This window comes from Phaenicophaeus curvirostris, chromosome 2, assembly GCF_032191515.1.
Source record: "Phaenicophaeus curvirostris isolate KB17595 chromosome 2, BPBGC_Pcur_1.0, whole genome shotgun sequence".
Lineage (NCBI taxonomy): Eukaryota > Metazoa > Chordata > Aves > Cuculiformes > Cuculidae > Phaenicophaeus > Phaenicophaeus curvirostris.
The window spans coordinates 27118307-27139153 of record NC_091393.1 but is presented as its reverse complement, the minus strand read 5'-3'; the positions used below and the strand labels follow the sequence as shown (position 1 = coordinate 27139153).

The window sequence follows — 20847 nt, the reverse complement described above, 5'->3', positions numbered from 1 at the left end:
AGCTTCATAATTCTGCAACACAAACCAGAAATTTGATTGCTTGGGTTTTATACAATCAAAATTACCAATATTATATGAAGTCGCTTGTGTGTATGATGAGGTTAGAAGTAAAAGCCTATTTGTTTTTACAGTCTCCAGCCTTTAGATTTCTCCAAAACTCTTTAGTAATTAAAAATGAGAAAAATAAAGACATCAACACAGGATAGGTCACAAACTCTACACATATATTGTCTTTAAGGATACTTGAAAGTATATTTAATGGATCTGTAAAAATTTCTTATGGATTCACTCTACAATAAATAAGTTCGACTAATCCAGTTCCATTCAAAGTTCAGGATCTTTAGTTACACATCTCTCAGAACTCTACATCTATTTGACTGTAATCCTATTGCTGTCTTTACCATAAATAAGTAACTGATAATAACACATATATCAAAATAATACATACCGAGAAGATACTAGCAAATCACCAAATCTTGTTAAGCCAGTTTCAAATGAAAAATACAGGAAAAACAATTCTGTATTAAATTAAATTTCCACCAGTCTTAGAAAATCTTACTAAGAAACCTCAACATCAATACTATCTTTTCATATTCTGGTAGATTATTAGTAACATTGTTAATATGCTGAGTCAGCTGGAGGATTTGATGTATGAGTAGAAAAAAAACAAACTTTGCACTGGAAATGAAATAATTACCTACGGGATTAAAATTACTCTTCAGCTAATTGTATCACTGCATATTTGAATGTATAAATGCTTTTGCATTTACCTGTTCTCATTCTGTCTGGCGCAGGAGTTTTGTCTTCTGAAATTAACTTTAGCAAAAGCTTTGGTGGTACAAAACAAAAAAAAGTAACCTCTGCTAGAAAGGAAGATGGAATCCACTGAAAAATGTAAACGGCCTAAACTCAGTGATGAGTCACTGGCATTGGCAAAACTCGCTCTTACTTGCCTGTTGAGAAGGGCACACGCTCAGGAGTAACTCAGGGCTTTCTTTACTGCCATTTTTAATAAATAGAAACAATGAATCATAGAATAGTTTGTGTTGGAAGGGACTTTAAAGATCATCCAGTCCCACCCCTCTGCCATGGACAGAGACACCTAGATCACGGGCTCTAAGCCCCATCCAACCTGGCCTTGAACACTTCCAGGGATGGGGCAGCCACAGCTTCCCTGGGCAACCTGGGCCAGGGCCTCATCACTCTCATGGTGAAGAAATTCCTCCTTATGTCTAGTCTAAATCTGCCCCTCTCCAGTCTATAGCCATTGCCCCTCATTCTATCTCTACAAGCCTTTGTGAACAGTCCCTCCCCAGCTTTCTTGTAGCTTCTTCAAGCACTTGAAGGTTGCTATAAGGTCTCCTCTTTTCCAGGCTGAACAACCCCAACTCTCTCAGCCTGTTGTCGTATGGGATGTGCTTCAGCCACCTGATCATCCTCGCAGCCTCCTCTGGACCTGTTCCAACAACTCCATCTCCTTCTGTTGAGGATTTCAGAACTAAGCACAATACTCCAGTTGAGGTACATTGTACATTAGTCTACATCACTGAATCACCACTTAAATCTTCTCTTTCAGAAATGTAAATCCATGCTCTTGGACTGAGTTTCTGTGTGTATTTCAGTGACCTTGTTCAGGAAAGCCTGAACAGTGGATAAATAGGATAACTTAACTGGAAAGATATGATAACTTAATTGGAAAGATATAAACACAATGATCACAGCTGAGAGGTCCCTAAGGCTGTCAAAACTTTAAGAAAAGAATTTATTACTCACTGTTGCTACAGAAGTGCTTGTGTTGAATAATGAAATCAAATACAATGGAAAGTTTCACCCTGTCTCAACAACTGAAGTGCAAATGCCTTCAGTTGCTGCTTAGGTCAACACCAACAAAATCACTTCTCCTATATTTTAAAAATTTAAAGCATCCAAAGATAGCTGACTGTGATTCAAGAGACCACAAAGGTGGTAGAGATATAAAAACTGCTTTATTCTGTTCTACTTCTAGCTTTGGAACTATAAAATAAGACAGTATTCAACCAAAGTAAAGTTGGAAATGTGATTTTGAACTGCTATCATATAACAGGCATTAAATTTCAGAAAAAAGTATCACAAGTAATCAGGAATTTTATGAAATCAGGAATTTAATCAGTAAGGAGTATTTTACACACATAAGTTTGGGTATTTTACCCAAATTAGTAAAATCTCTCATACCAAAATTCCCCATAAGAAATCCTTTCTGTATCAGGTAATTGATGTATTTTCAAATGCTATTGCATAGCACAACTTTTTAATTTTAATTCAGTATATTTTCTTGAAGCAGGAACTAAAGTTTATTGCTTAACTCAAAATCATTGTTGAAGCTAGCCTGCCTGTTTCACCATTGTTGGTACATTGCATAATGACTGTCTATTGGTAATTTGTTCACATTTTAAAAATACAGATATTCAGTCCAAAATTTAGTTTTAGATAAATCTGTATGTCTCATGCCTCCCTCATGCTTAAATTTTCCTCTCATTATATGCAACATGAATATTTTCCCAGATATTATTTTATACATGAATATATACATATGTAAGTATGCACATATATGTGTTTATATTCAGAGAGAAAGAATGCACATATTTTTAGAACACTTGTTATTTTCCCACAAATAATAGTATCAGATTGTTTTCTCTAACATTAAAGCACTAGAATCTTAAAACAGAAAAATTCCTCAAGGTCACCTGTGAGTTCATTTTGGACATATTCTCTTCAATAATATTAATTCCCAATTAAATATGATACTATCATAATAATGCTGAAATAGCCTTTTTTTATGATCTTTTTCTTACAATGAATACCAGCAACACCTTGAGATCTCTTAGATCATATCCAAAGGAAAAAATTGCAGTGTCAGATTCTGGACTTCAAAATTTTTCTCAAAATCTTTTGATGCCTTTTAGAAATATTCATTTCCCAGAGTAACTGGAATAGTTTGGGTGGGATGGGACCTTAAAGCTCATTCAGTTCCAATCCAATCCCCCTGCCATGGGCGGGGAAAACTCCCACTGGATCAGGCTGCTCTGATGGAAGAAACAAAAAACCCTCACACTGTTTTCTGTTGCACAGAAGTTCAGTAATGAGAATGGGAGTGCAGGAAGCAACAAGCCACCAAAATCATTTACACCTCGTATCTCTCATCTTTAGCATTTGCAACGTTAAATGAATAACGGAGTCACTCAAGCTGGAAGGGGACTCATGAGTCTGACAGACTGAACTCTCCTCAGATGCTGAAAGCAGGGCTGAGATTCTCACCTTCACACTGGTGGTGCAACTGGTATTAATAGAATCATAGAATCACTCTGCCAGTGCCCAATGACCCTTTCCGTGAAAAATTTTTTCCTAATGTCCAGCCTGAACCTCCCCTGGTGGAGCTTGAGGCCATTCCCTCTCGTCCTGTCCCCTGTCACCTGGGAGAAGAGCCCAGCTCCCTCCTCTCCACAACCTCCTCTCAGGTACTTGTAGAGAGCAATGAGGTCTCCCCTCAGCCTCCTCTTCTCCAGGCTAAACACCCCCAGCTCTCTCAGCCGTTCCTCATAAGGCCTGTTCTCCAGCCCCTTCACCAGCCTTGTTGCTCTTCTCTGGACTCGTTCCAGAGCCTCAACATCCTTCTTGTGGTGAGGGGCCCAGAACTGAACACAGGATTCGAGGAGCGGTCTCACCAGTGCTGAGTCCAGAGGGAGAAGAACCTCCCTGGACCTGCTGGTCACGCTGTTTCTCATCAAAGCCAAGATGCCATTGGCCTTCTTGGCCACCTGGGCCACTGCTGGCTCATGTTCAGTCCACTGTCAACCAACACCCCCAGGTCTTTCTTCATACTTTACCTGCTTTCTTCATACTTTGTCAGGTTCTTAAGCTGATTCAGCCAGGAACATTGCACAGGGGTCTAACTGTGATCCAGCATTGCCTCTGGCGATAACTGCTCCTCACTTTGGAGCTTCCTTGGGCAAAAGGTTACAATACCCGAAAACAACTACCTTGTGAGGAGAGGTTTCCAAATTTCAGGTGGAAAGCTGACTCCATAAAATTGTTGCTGTGCTTGTTATGCTACAAACAGTGTCCATGAAAAGCTACCTACAATGTACAAAACTCTGAATATAAGTATTTTATGTACAAACTCACTACTAACTTTGATTAAAAGTCCTAAGAGGGCAGCAGATAGCTTTCCTTGATGGCAATCAATTTCCTGAACTACTTTCCTTAGACTAGAATGCTTATATTAATTTTATTATTATTGTGTATTTATTTTCTTGGTATGGTTTACTATTCTGTGTGTTCAAGAAGCCTATTATTATTCCACATACAACAACACAATTCACATAAACCACCTTCTCTTCCTTATTGCAGAAACAATATCATAAAAAGAACCATCATACTGAAATATATGCAAGCACTGTGTGCAAGAAACTTGAAGTAGTCTTTTCAATAGGATACTGGCATGGCTAATCCATTCAATATTCACTAGGTATCAGTTGAAAAAGTGTTATCAAGACTAGTATTAAATTTCAAGCAAGATAAGGACCCACTCAAGTAAATACAGAGGAGAAAATCAAGCACGATCTGCGATCTGGTAAAGCATGAGGCTTAACATTTTGAATCATAGACTAGTAGAATCATAGAATCACCAGGTTGGAAGAGACCCACCGGATCATCGATTCCAACCATTCCTATCAAACACTAAACCATGTCCCTCAGCGCCTCATCCACCCATCCCTTAAACACCTCCAGGGAAGGGGACTCAACCCCCTCCCTGGGCAGCCTCTGCCAGTGCCCAATGACACTTTCTGTGAAATATTTTTTCCTAATGTCCAGCCTAAACCTTCCCTGGCGGAGCTTGAGGCCATTCCCTCTTGTCCTGTCCCCTGTCACTTGGGAGAAGAGCCCAGCTCCCTCCTCTCCACAACCTCCTTTCAGGTAGAGAGCAATGAGGTCTCCCCTCAGCCTCCTCTTCTCCAGGCTAAACACCCCCAGCTCTCTCAGCTGCTCCTCAGCTTTGTTGCTCTTCTCTGGACTCGTTCCAGAGCCTCAACATCCTTCTTGTGGTGAGGGGCCCAGAACTGAACACAGGATTCGAGGAGCGGTCTCACCAGTGCCGAGTCCAGAGGGAGAAGAACCTCCCTGGACCTGCTGGTCACACCGTTTCTGATCCAAGCCAAGATGCCATTGGCCTTCTTGGCCACCTGGGCCACTGCTGGCTCATGTACAGTCGCTGTCAACCAACACCCCCAGGTCCCTCTCCTCCAGGCAGCTTTCTAGACAGACTTCTCCTAGTCTGTAGCTGCACAGGGTTGTTGTGCCCCAAGTGCAGGACCCGGCATTTGGCCTTGTTAAACCTCATGCCATTGGACTCTGCCCAGCGGTCCAGCCTGTTCAGATCCCTTTGCAGCCTCCCGACCCTCCAGCAGATCGACACTTCCACCCAGCTTAGTGTCGTCCGCAAACTTGCTAAGGGTGCACTCGATGCCTTCGTCCAGGTCATTGACAAAGACATTGAACAGGGCTGGACCCAGCACTGAGCCCTGGGGAACCCCACTTGTCACTGGCCTCCAGCTGGATTTCACACCATTTCCCACCACTCTCTGGGCCCTCCAGCCAACCAGTTTTCCACCCAGGAGAGTGTGCGCCTGTCCAGGCCAGAGGTGACAGTTTCTCAAGCAGAATGCTGTGAGAAACTGTGTCAAAGGCTTTACTGAAGTCCAGGAAGATACATCCACAGCCTTTCCCTCGTCCCGTAGCCGAGTCATTTTGCCAAGCAAATGTGTTTAATTTTTCTACTGCAGTGAAGGAGGAAGAGAGGCTGATGAGTTCAAAAGATCATGCCATTGGATGAGTCTTTTAAGGAGCAGGAAATGCACTGTGAGTCACAGTGCTGTTTTCTGTCTTTTCTTGAAGGAAAGTGTACACAAAATGAGTAGATTTATTCTAGAGGTAAGAGGAAACACACAGAAGCTTGTCTCAGAAACAAGAAAAATCTTCAGATACTTAAAAGAATGCCTCAGAAAGAAAAGAACAAACTGTCCCCATGTCCACACCCACTAGAGAAGAAAATATGAGCTTGTTTTTCATCAGCTACAAACCTTAATCCACCCACATGCAGCAGTTTGTCTTTTCCTTGCTGAATCACAGAATAGTTTGGGTTGGAAGGGACCTTTAAAGGTCATCCAGTCCAATCCACTCTACAAAGAGCAGGGACATCTTCAACTAAGGGCCCCTTTGTTTTCCAGAGCAGTTCTCAAATTTGTGAGGATCAGTCCAAAGTCTGCCACGATGCCCAAAAGTTCCTTTTGCTAGACAAATGTCAGTGTAATACTTAACCGGGTTACACTACATTGATTTAGATCTTGTGTTATCATCACCATAATAAACACTACAAATCACTTTTTGTTTGCATCTAGGCACAGTTAGTCATATCATAGAGCAGTGAATTACTTTGTGGGGAAAAAAAATGTCTGGTTCATGTTTTTGTACCCTCTAGGTTATTAAAGTTAAGTACATCAATAGATTCCCTATGTCACAGTATTGTTTTCACAAGAAACTTTAAATATTTTGTTTACAACATGGATGCTTTATTGTAGTATAAAATATGTTTTCTGAAACAACTACTTACTAGTAAAATGTCAAGTAAAAGTCTTAAAGTCTTGAAAAGATTATAGATTTTAAATTCAACACAAAGGCCCATTTATACACATGAACATTGATAGACAGACTTAAAGATAGGATAATGGTGAAAGAATGAGCCATAAATATGTTTTAATTCTCAGTTTAAAGAGCATTTAATATTCAACACCCTTCCTTCCCCCCATATACTACAATACTACTTATGTAAATAACATAAATATACGTTACCTGCTTGGTCTTTAAATATTTTTGATATGACGACAGGCACTTTGTGCTCAGCACCACCCTGTAAAAGATGTGGATTAACCGTGAGATCTCAGTTAAGCCTGAGGTGAAGTTGTCGTACTGAAAATCAAAAGAAGAAACAAGAAGTCATGCATACCTTTATGCTTAAGCCCAAGCCACCAACTGGTTGTCTACGAAGTGTAACAGTTCTGTGCTTTAAAAAATTGTAGAAAAAATAAATTTAGGTGAAAACACAACATCTGAATAAGCATCGAAGATGTTTCTAAATTGCTTTTTACTTAAAATAGAATAATTCTCAAAGGTACCCTAGAGCCTGGGTGATTAAGATCAGTTCTGAAGTGTCATTCAATACTGATTTATAGGTACTTATTTATCTCTTACCAGAGACCACAGAACTTGTGTGTGAATTCTACTTCTGACTTCTAGTATGTCTTTCTAGCACTGACATTATTTTCTTCCAAACCATAAATTTTTAGATGCTTTTGTTTTGTTTTGAAACATGCTTTCATGAGAAAACTATAAGAACTTTGAGATATGCATTTTCATAGCTAGTTCATTTTCTTTTACTGCTATCACATATGCACATATTTATTCTCATCTGTCTATCACAAATACCAGCGTTTTCTAATCCATATCTTCAGACCTATATCAATTTTTTGCTTCATATACCAAAAGTATTTTATTCATAGTCCAATTCAAGTGGTTATTTGTTTGCATTTTAGTGCATAAAGAGGATAAATATTTATCAATATTTTTCTACCGCAACCTATCACATGCTTAACTGTACACTGAATTTGACATTTCGTTAATGTGTAAATCTTGCTGCCTGACAACATAATAATAGAAGTGCATCTGTTTACAATAATTACAGAGTTGAGGGGAAATTCTTTGCAACATGCTGAACAGTGCTGCAAAGATCCCACCTTTTAAGACCTAAACCAGTAATTCCTGAACATAGGATTTTTTTCTTTTTTCTGTATATCAGAAATCAAGTATGAGATTACACTTATATATATAGTTCCTGATTGACTACTTTACTGTTTCAATTCTTTAGGCCAGTATCATTTTTATTTCTATAGTCAAGCCCATAATCTTATACTAATCAGGTATTTTAGCTTTTTTCCTAACATTCACGTTACCAGATATATGTTTGTATTGACCCAGGATAGAAGGGAACGCAATAAAATGTAAATCTTGGTTTTATTTTGAGGTAAAACTAATGCATATGGTAAAAAAATTAGGAATATAGTCATATATTTTCAAAATTTCTCCCTCCTGTTTCCATGAACATTATACTACAGCAGTCTGTGCTGAAAATGGAGAACTATTATATTATGACACCCTGTGCCTGATTTATATCAAAAGGTTTATATTATTCAATTTCAGATGCTATAATTCAGCTTTATTGAAATCTTTGCTAATTCAAACTGTTTCAGAGGTTCCTTTCTGCCTCAAAACTTTTGATCAAAATTATATGGACTGTTCAGACCCTGTCTGAATTATAATAAGTCTCTACCTCTAAATTCAGTGACTCATTCCCAAGAACCATTTTCCATGACATAAATCCTCCCTCTGCTTATTCAATTAACATTTCTATCTGCCTATACTTACATCCTGTAAACAAATTATACCATCACATACGGATGATGGAATAAATATTTTGACAGTTTAGATTGCTTAAGCATTATTCAACAACAAAGACACACATACCACACAGATAGCTTTAGCCATTCTATAAAAGACAAGCAAGGTATTATTTATTCAACTATAATTAATATGTAGTTTTGTATGGTTGATAGGTACACTTCGAATGACAATACTGATGACATAATTGTGTTTGTAGCCCTACAAAGCAATCTATTTGCAGAACATATTGTCATAATCTTGATATTTATATTTTCGTGTTTCTTATATTGCTTATTACAGAGCTTCAATAATTCCCATTAAAGCACACTTTAAAGAAGGTATTAAACATGTACCTAAATATTTCCTACGTAATAGTTCTCTATAGGTAAATTTAAATTACTGATTTCGAATTTTCAGTAACTGAACAGTATATAATTCCAGAAGATTAGAAAAAAACTAATACTGAGTCAACACAGAACGTGCATAAAGAGAACCATAGATCTTCATTCTATCACAGAGCTTAAAGGTCAGCTGATTGTAAATCTAGCAATGAAGCAACCATTCCATTGTGGAATAACAGCAAACCCAGTTCATAAGAATTTAAAAAGGAACAATTTTAGAGGGGAATAGTGGTTCTAAGGGGAAGCACTTGTGATAAGGTAGACATGAACACGACAGGTTCTAAACATACAGCCATTCAAAGTCATTTAAGGTAATCCTTTTAATAATGAAAACCTCTCAAACAAATAGAGAAAAACACTTTATCTGGTGGAATGTGGTCTCACAAACCCCCCAACAATATGAGTCATGCTCAGCATGAGCAAAAAATATATTCCTGCACAACGCCACAGCCAAAATCACTAGTGTAATCCTACATCATCAGGAGACTATTAAGAAGGAGCAGAGATACTATAAATTACTTCTGTGTCTGGCAGTGATCCACACACTTTAAATAATACAGCTAGTTCTGATATGCTCATTTGGAAGTTACACAAATAAACTGAAGAGGGAGAAGGCAAGAGCCACAAGAATGCCAAACAGCTTGAGAGATTTGTGTAGTAGTGAAACACATGCCAGCAGTTAAACATACTTAGCTTTTTTTTTAAACTCTTTTCAGGGATGATCAAGTAGAGTATGAAAGCATCTTGCTCAGTAGAAGATGACCAAATCTTAAAGATAGATACAGTGACAATTTCAGTTACTTGAAATGGAAAGCAGACACATTCAGACTACAGACACAAGATTAGAATCTAAACTTTTGTAGTATACCACACCGTAACTGGATTTTTTTTTAAAAAATTGTAAGGTATAAATATGGCATTGAGATCATATTTCTTTTTTAATCTTCAAAGCACGATCTGTCATGTTATTACATGAACATAAATTTAATTTAGATCTAAATGTAATATAACAAAATACTCAAGGGCTAATTTTAATGCTACTAAGCAGTACAATATTTAGGTACATCCACATATATGAAATTGGTGTCACAACCTTCCACAAGAAACCTCGTTCTACAGAGCAAGAATGGAGGCACATAAAGATTTAGGGACAATTAATTCTGTTTTTGTGATCTGAAATGCTTAAATGTGTATTTTAAGTATTACTACGAAATTTATTTTTTCAAAGTATGTTGTTGACCTGCTTCAGCCTTAACTTTGAATGTTCAGCATTTTAACACATAATTTCACATCAGAAGCTAAGATGCACCCAATTCCTGATCAGCAGTGTTAATTTGGCGTTAGTTCATGTACACGACACATCTAGGAACGCATTGAACTTCTATTTCAGCGCAAGGATCGTTCACTACCAGATGCTGAGACTACCCTTTTCTCCCTGAAACCCATGTTTGCCCATACTTTTCCCCCTCAAAATTCTGGAAGGTATTTTTCAGTCAAATCAAAGAACAGAGGATTTGTCTTAGAATCCCAGTCTCACAAGCCATGCCTACGGTGAGGCAGAGTCCACATGTCACATCTTCTGGCAGGATGTGAAGGGTCGGTGATGTGGGAACTAATTTCATTAGTAGTTTTTGTAATGGACAACGTCAATATACTTTCTTGATGTGTGAATGCCTCTCCTAAACCAGAGATCCCAGACATCTGTAATGGGGGTGGATGACCATCAAGCAAATAGAGAGACACATTTACAGCTCCAGCGAGAAGACTCAAAAATACCTGAGGAAACAAGTGTAGGTTGGCACATACCACAGGAGTCTACTTAGCCCAAGAAGCACCTGGTAGGTTTGATTTGCATTTTTACCAAAAAAGTAGGGAAATATAAGAAATAACTCCTAGGTTTGAAAATTAGGTAGGAATAAAGATAGCTAGAGACCTGGAGTTCTAGAGTAAGGTTCTCCAAAACTCTGTCAATAGTCCTTGTAAGGTGGTAAATACAGACAAGGTTTTAATGCCTTTCTAAAGACATGTCTCAAGGAAGATGGATTCAGGTTCTTCAGAAAATGAGGGCATTTTTGAAACAAAGGGAGCCAGTACAGGAAGCACAGACTTCATCTGAACTGTAGAAGAACCAAAGATGCTGATACTTAAAACTTATGAAGACCACAACTGTAGCGCTGGAAAAGTTGACAGGTACAGAAGACAGTATGATTATGGGTTTTTGTTTCTGTTATGGATATAAAAAGAGATATTCTGCATCCTGAAGCTAAGGACAGGTCAGTGAGGGAATAATACAAAAAGGAAATGTAAAATGGAGTGTCAGGAACAAATCCAGAATTGCACTAAATCTGAACTAAAGAGAGGTATAAACACTCTGGAGATGTAGAAGAAACCTCTAACACTAGGATGCAAAGTTTGTAAGAAAGGTAAAATAGGCTAGATAACCAGCAGAGTAAATGCCTTGTTCTAGAGAGAACTTAAAACTCAAATAAAACTAACAAGAAAACTACCTCAATAAGTAAACAACAGATTCCAGGCTATATATAATACAACCAAGAATCTACTAGTGACCACTCAACTAGGATGATAACAATGACTGAGGTATGCAAAGAGGAAAGATAAATGAGAAATGTAACAATGGTAAAGGACTACACTTAACCTCTGGTAGATTGAACAGCCACACATAAGGATATAAAGCAAACAGGTTTCTAGAAGTCACTGCTTCATGGAGCTCTCAAGATTAGACTTAGTAGTTGCCCTAATCTTGAGTATAACAGGCAGGATTTAGTTAAAACTTTTACAGCTGAAGAGTTCTTCTGTAATAGCAACTGCTGTCTGTGTTAGATTCAACATTTATGCAACTGTGATCCCAAGAAGGGAACTATGCAAGTGAGGGATCTTGTGAAGAGTGCTTAAGAGTATCACACTAGAAGCACAAAGCCAAGGAATGCCATTTATTAGCAGGGCTTTTTTGGGAGTAAAAAGAAAATGCATGGCTAAAAAGGAGGTTAAGAGAGGTAAGTACATATAAAGACTGATGGGCATCATAGTCAAATGAAGATAAGAAAAAAGAACACAAACAAATATAATTGAAAAAACACAATTGGGCACTAACGGTAAAGACAGTTCCAAAAAAAAAGAATAGAAATTAACATTAAATCTTTAATTCTATCAGAAGCAGTGGGCCTGCCAAGGAAACCGCAGGGCCAATTCATGATCAAAATATAAAAGGCACACTCCAGAGAAAATTAGGCAACTGAAGGGAAGATAAATGAACACTTTTCTTTAGTGTGAAAGAAACTAGAGACATTCCTCCAACATTCTTTGTAGCACAAAGGATGTATGGATCTTTCTGAATTTGAAACCACTTCAGAATCAAATTGACTAAATAACAGTAACAACTCACCAGGGTCAGAAAGCTTTCATATGGATCTTAAAGGAACTCAGGGATAAATCAAAGCAGGGGCACTGGATTGATACTTATCAGTAAAGCCTTGATACTTGAAGGCTACAACATTGAAAATAAAATCCCATTTCTTTAATAAGAGGCTCCAGTTAAAGCGTAGGAAACTTAAGTCCTGCACTAGAATTATTAGAACAAACTATAGCAGAAAAAAAATATCTCTAGGCAGTGGAAGAAACTAGAACAAAGAATGAAACTGGCAGACACTTTGATAAACCTACCTGTCTTGGAAGAGACTGTGTATTTTTTAAAGGTGAGTTATGGAAATGTAGGAACCATGAGAGAGGAGTATTGCACAGATCCATTGCTATTTAAAATTAGTTAGAATATAGATAGAAAACAAAGGGATGGATTAAATGTGTAATTCTCACAGTGAAGCAAGATCACCCATCGGTGAAGTTCCACTGTTGTTTATGTTGCAACCTGCATTATTTAAAATATTTGTGAAGAATTAAAACAAAAGAAAAAAGGTATGAGCAGTAAGATTAACTTTGCTGTTTACTGGGACAAGAAGAATAAGTGAAACTAAAATATCTGCAGAGTATCTTACAAATTAGTAACCAGGCAACAAAACAGCACACAAAATGCAACAGCAGATCAAAGGCAGTGAGAGAGATAATTTTCCCCATATATATTATTTATATAAAGATTTAGGATTAATTCTGAATGAGCAATTTATATTAAGCAGTAAGACCTTGGGGTTAAAATAGATGATTCCATTACAAAATCATTGCAGTGTTCAGTAGTGGTCAACAAGACAAACTGAATATTTTGGAAGTCTTAGTAAAAGAGCAGAGGCTGAAGCAATCATTATACCACCACAGAAATCCAAAGTTCACCCCACCATGAAAATTGTACAATATTTTGGTCCATTCATATAAGAAATTTCTAAAAAAGGTTCAGAAAACACCAATAAGGATGATGGAAGCACAAAACCACTCCTGTATAAGGAATAACAGAGTAGGACAAAAGACAGACTAGGGATCAGGAGGCTCTTATAATACAGTAAGTTAAATAGAGAAGAGTGAATGGGAATCTGTCATAGAATCATAGAATCAAAGAATAACCAGGTTGGAAGAGACCCACCAGCAAAAGCTAGAGAGCATCAATTTTACTATTAGGAGTCATGTTCAGAATGAACAAAAAAGCAGTGACCCTTTGTGCAATGTATAACATATTCTAGAGTCTGATAAAAAAATTCTGGATGTTGAAAGTTTAAATGTGTTCAAGGGGATATAGGTCAACTGTAGAAAAATTAATCTGACAAGAGCTAATAAGAAATTGCATTAGGCTCAGGAAAGTACTGAATAATTTGGGGTAGGCAGAGTGTTAAGAGAGGCATCACATATTCTTGCCCTGTTTGGTTTTCTAGGGTAACACTAACAGCTGCTGTTAGAAAAATAATACTGGGTCTCAATTCCGAACAACTTATGCAACAACAAAATTCCATGGCTACAAAATTTGGACACACACTATCTTAGCAGGAAACTGGGAAATAAATTCTACTCCAAAAATTCTTGCCAAACCTGAGTTGCAATATTTGTGACATTAATGATAATGTCACGCACATATGCAGCTGAAAACCCAGTGTTTATGTCTCAGTCAAACATACAACTTACTTCACTTCCTAGTTGTCTGTAGGCTAGATATAGTTTTTCTTTTCAGACTAATTTATTTATAGTTTGAGACTAAAGTGAGGCAGACATTTGTACCACTCAAAAATAAAAAACAAAACTCTGAAAAAAAATACAGAGCTAAAGTTGAATATATGATGTATGTGTCATTTAATTCCATCATAGGCAAGAAAAACCCTTTAGAAAGTGTTACTAATTATCAATCTGAACTGGAATGCTGAAATTCATAATTCTTTTGCTTTTAAGCTAGCAGTTTGTTTTGCTAATGATATCCTTTAATAATATGCACAGGTTATAAAAGCTCTTCATCTTGAAGGCTTCCCAAGTACTTAATGTGTATACTACAACGATCACTCATTCCAGTTGTGCTATAAGGCAGAACTAATTATGTACCACCTATAACGCACCACATAGTAGGCTGTTTTGTTTTGTTCTCTGTTTCTAGGAGATTAGAGGAAGAATAAGTGCCCTGCATGAAACTTTGGGATACATTTGAATTGACAGAATCCAATTATTAAAACAGTAATTGGCCAGGATACCAACATGAAATATTCTTATCTTTCTGAGATCTTTTATTGTTGCAATTTCAAGGACTTTATTATGTTTATCAAAGCAATACCAACTCTGTAACACCTGCCGTTATGTTTAAGAATTGGAGTAACAATAGTGCTATGATGTTCTCTAGCATCTAAGGTCTGAGAATCACTAGCAATAGAAAGCAAAGGTAGATTAACCCACTAAGTATTTGAGAGGCAGCTTGTTCTGCTTGTACGTCAAGTTCTTTGAGTGGGTAGGTTGACTGACATATCTGGACTTAGTCTATGGTGGAAGAATACGTATTTTGGAAATGTATGTTCTCTTTGAAGAACAGATTGCAAACCTGAGAAGGCTACTAAAATTTTCACTCTTGTAATGCATTAAGTATTAAAGGAAATACACTTTGCCTAATTGTACGTGTCTGAGTAAAACTTTTGTCTCATTGTGATGCATGGAAGCACTGGAGCATACATGTAATGACTGAACAAGCTTGTATATGTCCAAAGACAACCACACTGTATTTAAGAAAGCAGCCTACTCTTTTTGAAAGACTAAGATGTACAGCTGCCAAGCCACTAGCAAGTTACAAAATCAAAATCAATTTTAAGGATGAAATTTGCATAGTTGCAACAGCAGAAGGATGGGATTTACATTTTGGTTTAGAAGTAAAATTTAGGTGTGACCAACCTGTCTTACTTATAGTCACTATCTCCCTCATGGAATAAAGTTTATTCTGCAGAAGGGCCAGAACACGACCTGTAGGTTTCTACCTCTTCAAAGCACACAGCTTGGAGATAGGGGCTTTATTGAGAATGGTATCACATTCTGTGCATGAGGGCAAACAACTGCACTGCAGAACAGGCTATTAAAGATGAGAAGAAGCAGAAAAGCAGAAAAGATTTTGCCCCAGCTTATGATGCTGATAGCCATAGTTCACAGATTAAGGCATTCCATGTAATGCATTCTTAAATTTAGCCTGTTATCTTTTGCTTAAAAATAGTTCTCAATAGTGTTAGAAATACAGGGAATGCCAATTCTAGAAGAGCTCGAGATTGAAACAGTACATATAACTGTATAGATGGGGGGAAGAGTGCCTTAAAAAGTCTCAGTCATCAATACTGAAATAAAGACCATGAGGCAGAAATATTCAAGAATGATGCCAGGAAAGAACTTACTGAAAGAACTAGACTGGAAAAGACCTGGATCAATGAGTCCAACCATTCCTATCAAAAAACTAAACCATGCCCCTCAGCATCTCATCCACCCATCTCTTAAACATCTTCAGGGAAGGTGACTGAACCCCCTCCCTGGGCAGCCTCTGCCAGTGCCCAATGACACTTTCTGTGAATTTTTTTTTCCTGATGTCCATATTGAACCTCCCCTGGTGGAGTTTGAGTCCATTGCCCCTTGTCTTGTCCCCTGTCACTTGGGAGAAAAGGCCAGCACCCTCCTCTCCACAACCTCTTTTCAGGTAGTTGGAGGGAGCAATGAGGTCTCCCCTCAGCCTCCTCTTCTCCAGGCTAAACACCCCCAGCTCTCTCAGCCGTTCCTCATAAGGCCTGTTCTCCAGCCCCTTCACCAGCTTTGTTGCTCTTCTCTGGACTCGCTCCAGAGCCTCAACATCCTTCTCGTGGTGAGGGGCCCAGAACTGAACACAGGATTCGAGGAGCGGTCTCACCAGTGCCGAGTACAGAGGGAGGATAACCTCCCTGGACCTGCTGGTCACGCCGTTTCTGATCCAAGCCAAGATGCCATTGGCCTTCTTGGCCACCTGGGCCACTGCTGGCTCATGTTCAGTCGCTGTCAACCAACATCCCCAGGTCCTTCTCCTCCAGGCAGTTTTCCAGCCAGACTTCTCCTAGTCTGTAGCTGCTCAGGGTTGTTGTGCCCCAAGTGCAGGACCCGGCATTTGGCCTTGTTAAACCTCATGCCATTGGACTCAGCCCAGTGGTCCAGCCTGTTCAGATTTTAAAACGTATCCATCACAGGCATTGTACAAAAGAACACCATGCTAACAACAACTCAATACAGAAAAGGCTGCTTGGCAACAGAAAGTGTAATGCTACTTATAATAGCTACCAAAAATGATATAGTTGAAAAACATTACTATAGATTTACTAGTTTCAAAATAAATAATACTTTCACATGTGATTTGGAGAACTATATGGTCAAATGCCTCTCTTTTGGGTATGAGATAAATCTTGACATAGAAAACTTCCCAGGTTCTTTACAATACAATGACTCAACAGAAAAGTTTATCTCTGGAAAGATCTTTTATGTCCTGGCATTCATTCATATGAAGTGACTGCAGCTTAATGGAAAAACATGAGAGGTAACACAGCCCTTATATTTCGTAATGGTTTTTAGTAAGATTTTCCACCTGTGAATGTCTACCCATCACGACATTATTACAAGATTGTTAACACCTAGGACTGGCACTTGTGGTAAAGGATCTTTCATGAGGAAAAATAATATACCTATCTAACTTAATCAAAAACATACTAAAGGGACTTAAGGAGATTCCGCTAGAAGCACTTCACGTTCATTGGTATAAACAGATATATTTGGAAAAAGTCTATATATACTAAATTTCTCTTTTCTGTGACAATCCACATAAAAATATTAATGGATGCATATATTATTTCCAAACACCAAACTGAAGCACATAGTTAGAAATGCTGGAACACTTGAAACAGCCCAGCATCTTCAGATTTTTTTGAAACTGTTCTAAGAAACAAGCCCATTTGCAATGGCTAGAATAGGCTGGAAGACAAAGATCACCAACACTGTGATTTATTCTAAGCCTAATTTTTTTTCCTAATTTTTTTTTTTAATCAGTAAGTCCAAGACCACTGTGCTGACCCGGGCAGCACCCTCCTGGCCTGGCCCACCCCCCTGCTTTGGGGCAGAGAACTACTGAGCCTCCCCTCCCAGGCAGGGATCTTCCCCACTGTGGGAACTGGATGCTGAGTGACTTGTCAACACTAAATATAGCTGTAAGCAAACATGCCTTGGTACATGAACTCATCTAATTCTCACATTCAAATCACAACAGATTATTACCTGACCAGATAATAGACTATTCCTCAAGCAAGCTAAGTTTCAAACAGGACGACAGGAAAACGTGAGCCAAGAAATCATTCTTTGCTGCATTGTTCTGAGTAGTTCAGTCTACGTTTCTTGTTAGATAAATAAACTGTTTCCACTACTACAGTTGCATCTGTCACTTACTGGAAAGAGCGGTCTCAAAAGGTCTCCTTACTTGTTGAAAGTAAGATGTCAAGTTTACTACAGGTATTGCATGGCAGGTTGACAACAGAAAATAAAAGCCATTCTCGGGCAAAGATGGAAATAACAGCAGAGCTTGCCACCCAGGCCCTCGGGAAACATGCAGGAGGAAGGAAGAAGCAGAACAGGGAACTGCAATATGAAGAGTTAAAAGAGAAGCCTGCAACCTGCCCTGCACGGAGACAAGGGAAGATACAGTCTGATACTAGAAGGAGTAAGACAATAAAGATAGATACTTAATATACCGGTCAAATCTTCTCTTCTGCAACAGCTCTTGAAGCTACAACAAGGAAGTTATGAGATGAAAAATGATTGCAGAAACAGGTCCTGTCAAAATCTGAGACCCCAGTGAAATGTATCATGAAATGTAGATATCCTGCTGGTTGTGGAGAACAAGGATATATGAAATCCTTCATGAAATTTTCTCCTCAAGATGGGCAGTTCCCATGATGAGGATTTTCTCAGCTCAAACGTTCCACCTCTCCAGCCCCAGAGCTTCCTCAGCAAGTTGTTCTGTATGTGTTTAATGTTCTGCAAAGTATGGAGATTTCCACTTCTGCTCCCTTCTCACTGATGAACAGCAGACTTCCAACTTGCCAGTGGCCGCAGGTTGCAGTTCACTTATTGGCTGACTCTCTTCCTAGAAATATGGATTCTAAACTAGCGTAGGGGCTGCTCTTGCGAAAATTGTTTCCTGATAGAATTCAGAAGAAACACCATATTGAGGAAAGAGAGTGCATGCAGCACTCTAATGAGAAATAGTGCTGGATTATATTTAATCATTAAGTCTAGCAATATAGATGTATACATGATAAGGCTACAACCCCATACCTTTACGCTGATTTGTGAAGATATCATCTGACGTATTTTGGAGCATGTCAGATGAACTGCAGTGCCACCACCTAAGACTGGGACATGGAGATTCCTCCTTCCACGATGCAGCAGTTCAGGACCAAAAAATACTTGGGGTTGTTCAGTCTAGGGAAGAGAAGGCTCTGGGAAGACCCTCTAGCAGTGTCGAGAGACCCCTTTCAATCTAAATTACTCCATGATTTGTTCTAGTAAAGATGACTGCAACAAACCCCATTGATTTTTATTCTTCAGGGTGTAGAGATTATGTTAAATGTGTCTGAATGAAACATAATCGGTCTCAGTATGAATTTACAAGAATTCTTGGAACTTCTCCACCAAGTTGTAAGATGCTTAATTTGGGATAGGAACTTTTTTTGACAAGTAGTATGAGGAGCCAGGACTCAGAATCTTCTCAGACCAATGACACAGATTATTGAGTCTACGCAGGTCGCCTACAAATATGGATTTCCAGAGTTATCAATAACATATATAGGACCCTATGTCAAGATATGATTATATTTCTTTCTTCTCACATTAAAAATGAATTGATGTCTTTTAATTAGAAAAGCGTCCTATAACAATGAATTATAGCTAAAACCTGTCAGAATACAGCTGTTCTTATTTGATTAATTTCACTCACGTTCACTTTGCATAATGTTTCATATGTTAGCTAGTGTGAAGACAAAGATGAACAGTAGAGGTTGCATGCATCAATATCCCACATGTCGTAACTGGAAAGGTTCATGCTTTCATCACAGAGAGATATTTTGCCTCTGATTGCTGAATATTTTAAACTGCTGCACAAGCTCTCACAAGCTCTCATCCAGGGAAGCTGTGGCTGCCCCATCCCTGGAGGTTTTCAAGGCCAGGTTGGATGGGCCTTGGGCAGTCTGGTCCAGTCGGAGATGTCCCTGACCATGGCAGGGGGGTTGGAACCGGATGGGCTTTAAGGTCCCTTCTGACCCAAACTACTCTATGATTCTGTGATTCTAATACTGCTGTTGCTAATATTTCTAATATTCTAATATTCTTTACCAATCCTGACAGTCTGTTGTGGCTCCAGATGTAACGGATTAATTGAAATTTTAATAAAAGACACATATTTTGGTACATCTGCCTGAATCATGAATGCTGTGCTGCCCTTCTTGTATATTATTGGTATGGATGCTTAACTTCAGCTGGTCTCTTCCCACATCTCAGGGAGAGATTATTTTGCAGAGATATCCCTAGTGTCCTTTACAATCTTCTGTTGTTACATTTATAGGCTTTTTAGTTAAGCTACTTACTTTTATCTTTAATAATAAAGATTTTTTGTTATGCTGATGAATGCTCATATTTATTATTTATTTTGTGATACAAACTTTCAACTGTTCTCAAAGTGACAGCAAAACGAGCTCATGATCTGTCATAATAAAGATCCTAAGGAATTATTTGATAGCTATAGTCTTAATATCTAGGTCAGCTTTCCAGAGCGTGGCAAACAAATAACAAAAGGTTAAATAATGTATTTTCTCCATACAAGCCATCTTAGTTTCAAAAGGAAGAATCTTACTTAATCACCCACTCGATGTTTCCAAGAAGACAGCAAATGTTAATTACTAGCTTCTTTAAAAAATAATTCTGGACTAGAATACCACACCAGTGATGGCAGAACAGGCTTCAGGCAAACAGTAATATTAGTAGTTATCTAGACAGAAATTTCCCGGAGTTAAAAAAAAAAAATTAACTTTTAGACTTTAATGCTGATCCGTTCCCTAGAGGTTTGCTAAAATAACATCCCTCTCTGTCCTTATTAGCATCTGAGTTACAAAGAAAAAGTCATAGCAGTCTCATCAGGGATTTAAACAGGAGTTTCAGGCACTGTTTCTATTTTTTGAATCAACAAAACAACGAATCTTGCTATTTTTCTCCCCTATTCACATCCCTTGCCTCATTCTGATAAAGTCCAGCTAAGACACGACTTGTGAAGCTGGACAATTGGGTACCCAGGATACAAAGGTTTGTTTTATTCTAATTCTATTAGATCCATATAAACCTCGGAGGAGTCCTTCAATCAAGACGGCCAAGAACCTGCTTCAGAAACCTATTTGTCAGCCCACTGACCAGGTCAGAAACAATTCAGCTCTGTGAGAAGGACTGGGTTAGA

At 38.3% G+C, this 20847-nt stretch overlaps 1 protein-coding gene across 2 annotated transcripts in view; it reads right to left on the bottom strand.

The window, feature by feature from the left end:
- Positions 1 to 20847, bottom strand: part of SNTG2 (syntrophin gamma 2) — a 269256-nt gene that overhangs the window by 129858 nt on the left and 118551 nt on the right. For both annotated transcript variants that reach the window (XM_069851590.1, XM_069851589.1), the window contains exons 3-4: positions 7040 to 7096; positions 6886 to 6943 (exon numbers count right to left, since the gene is read on the bottom strand). In XM_069851590.1, the coding sequence (XP_069707691.1) occupies positions 6886 to 6943; positions 7040 to 7096 (115 nt within the window). The remainder of the gene's footprint in view (positions 1 to 6885; positions 6944 to 7039; positions 7097 to 20847) is intronic.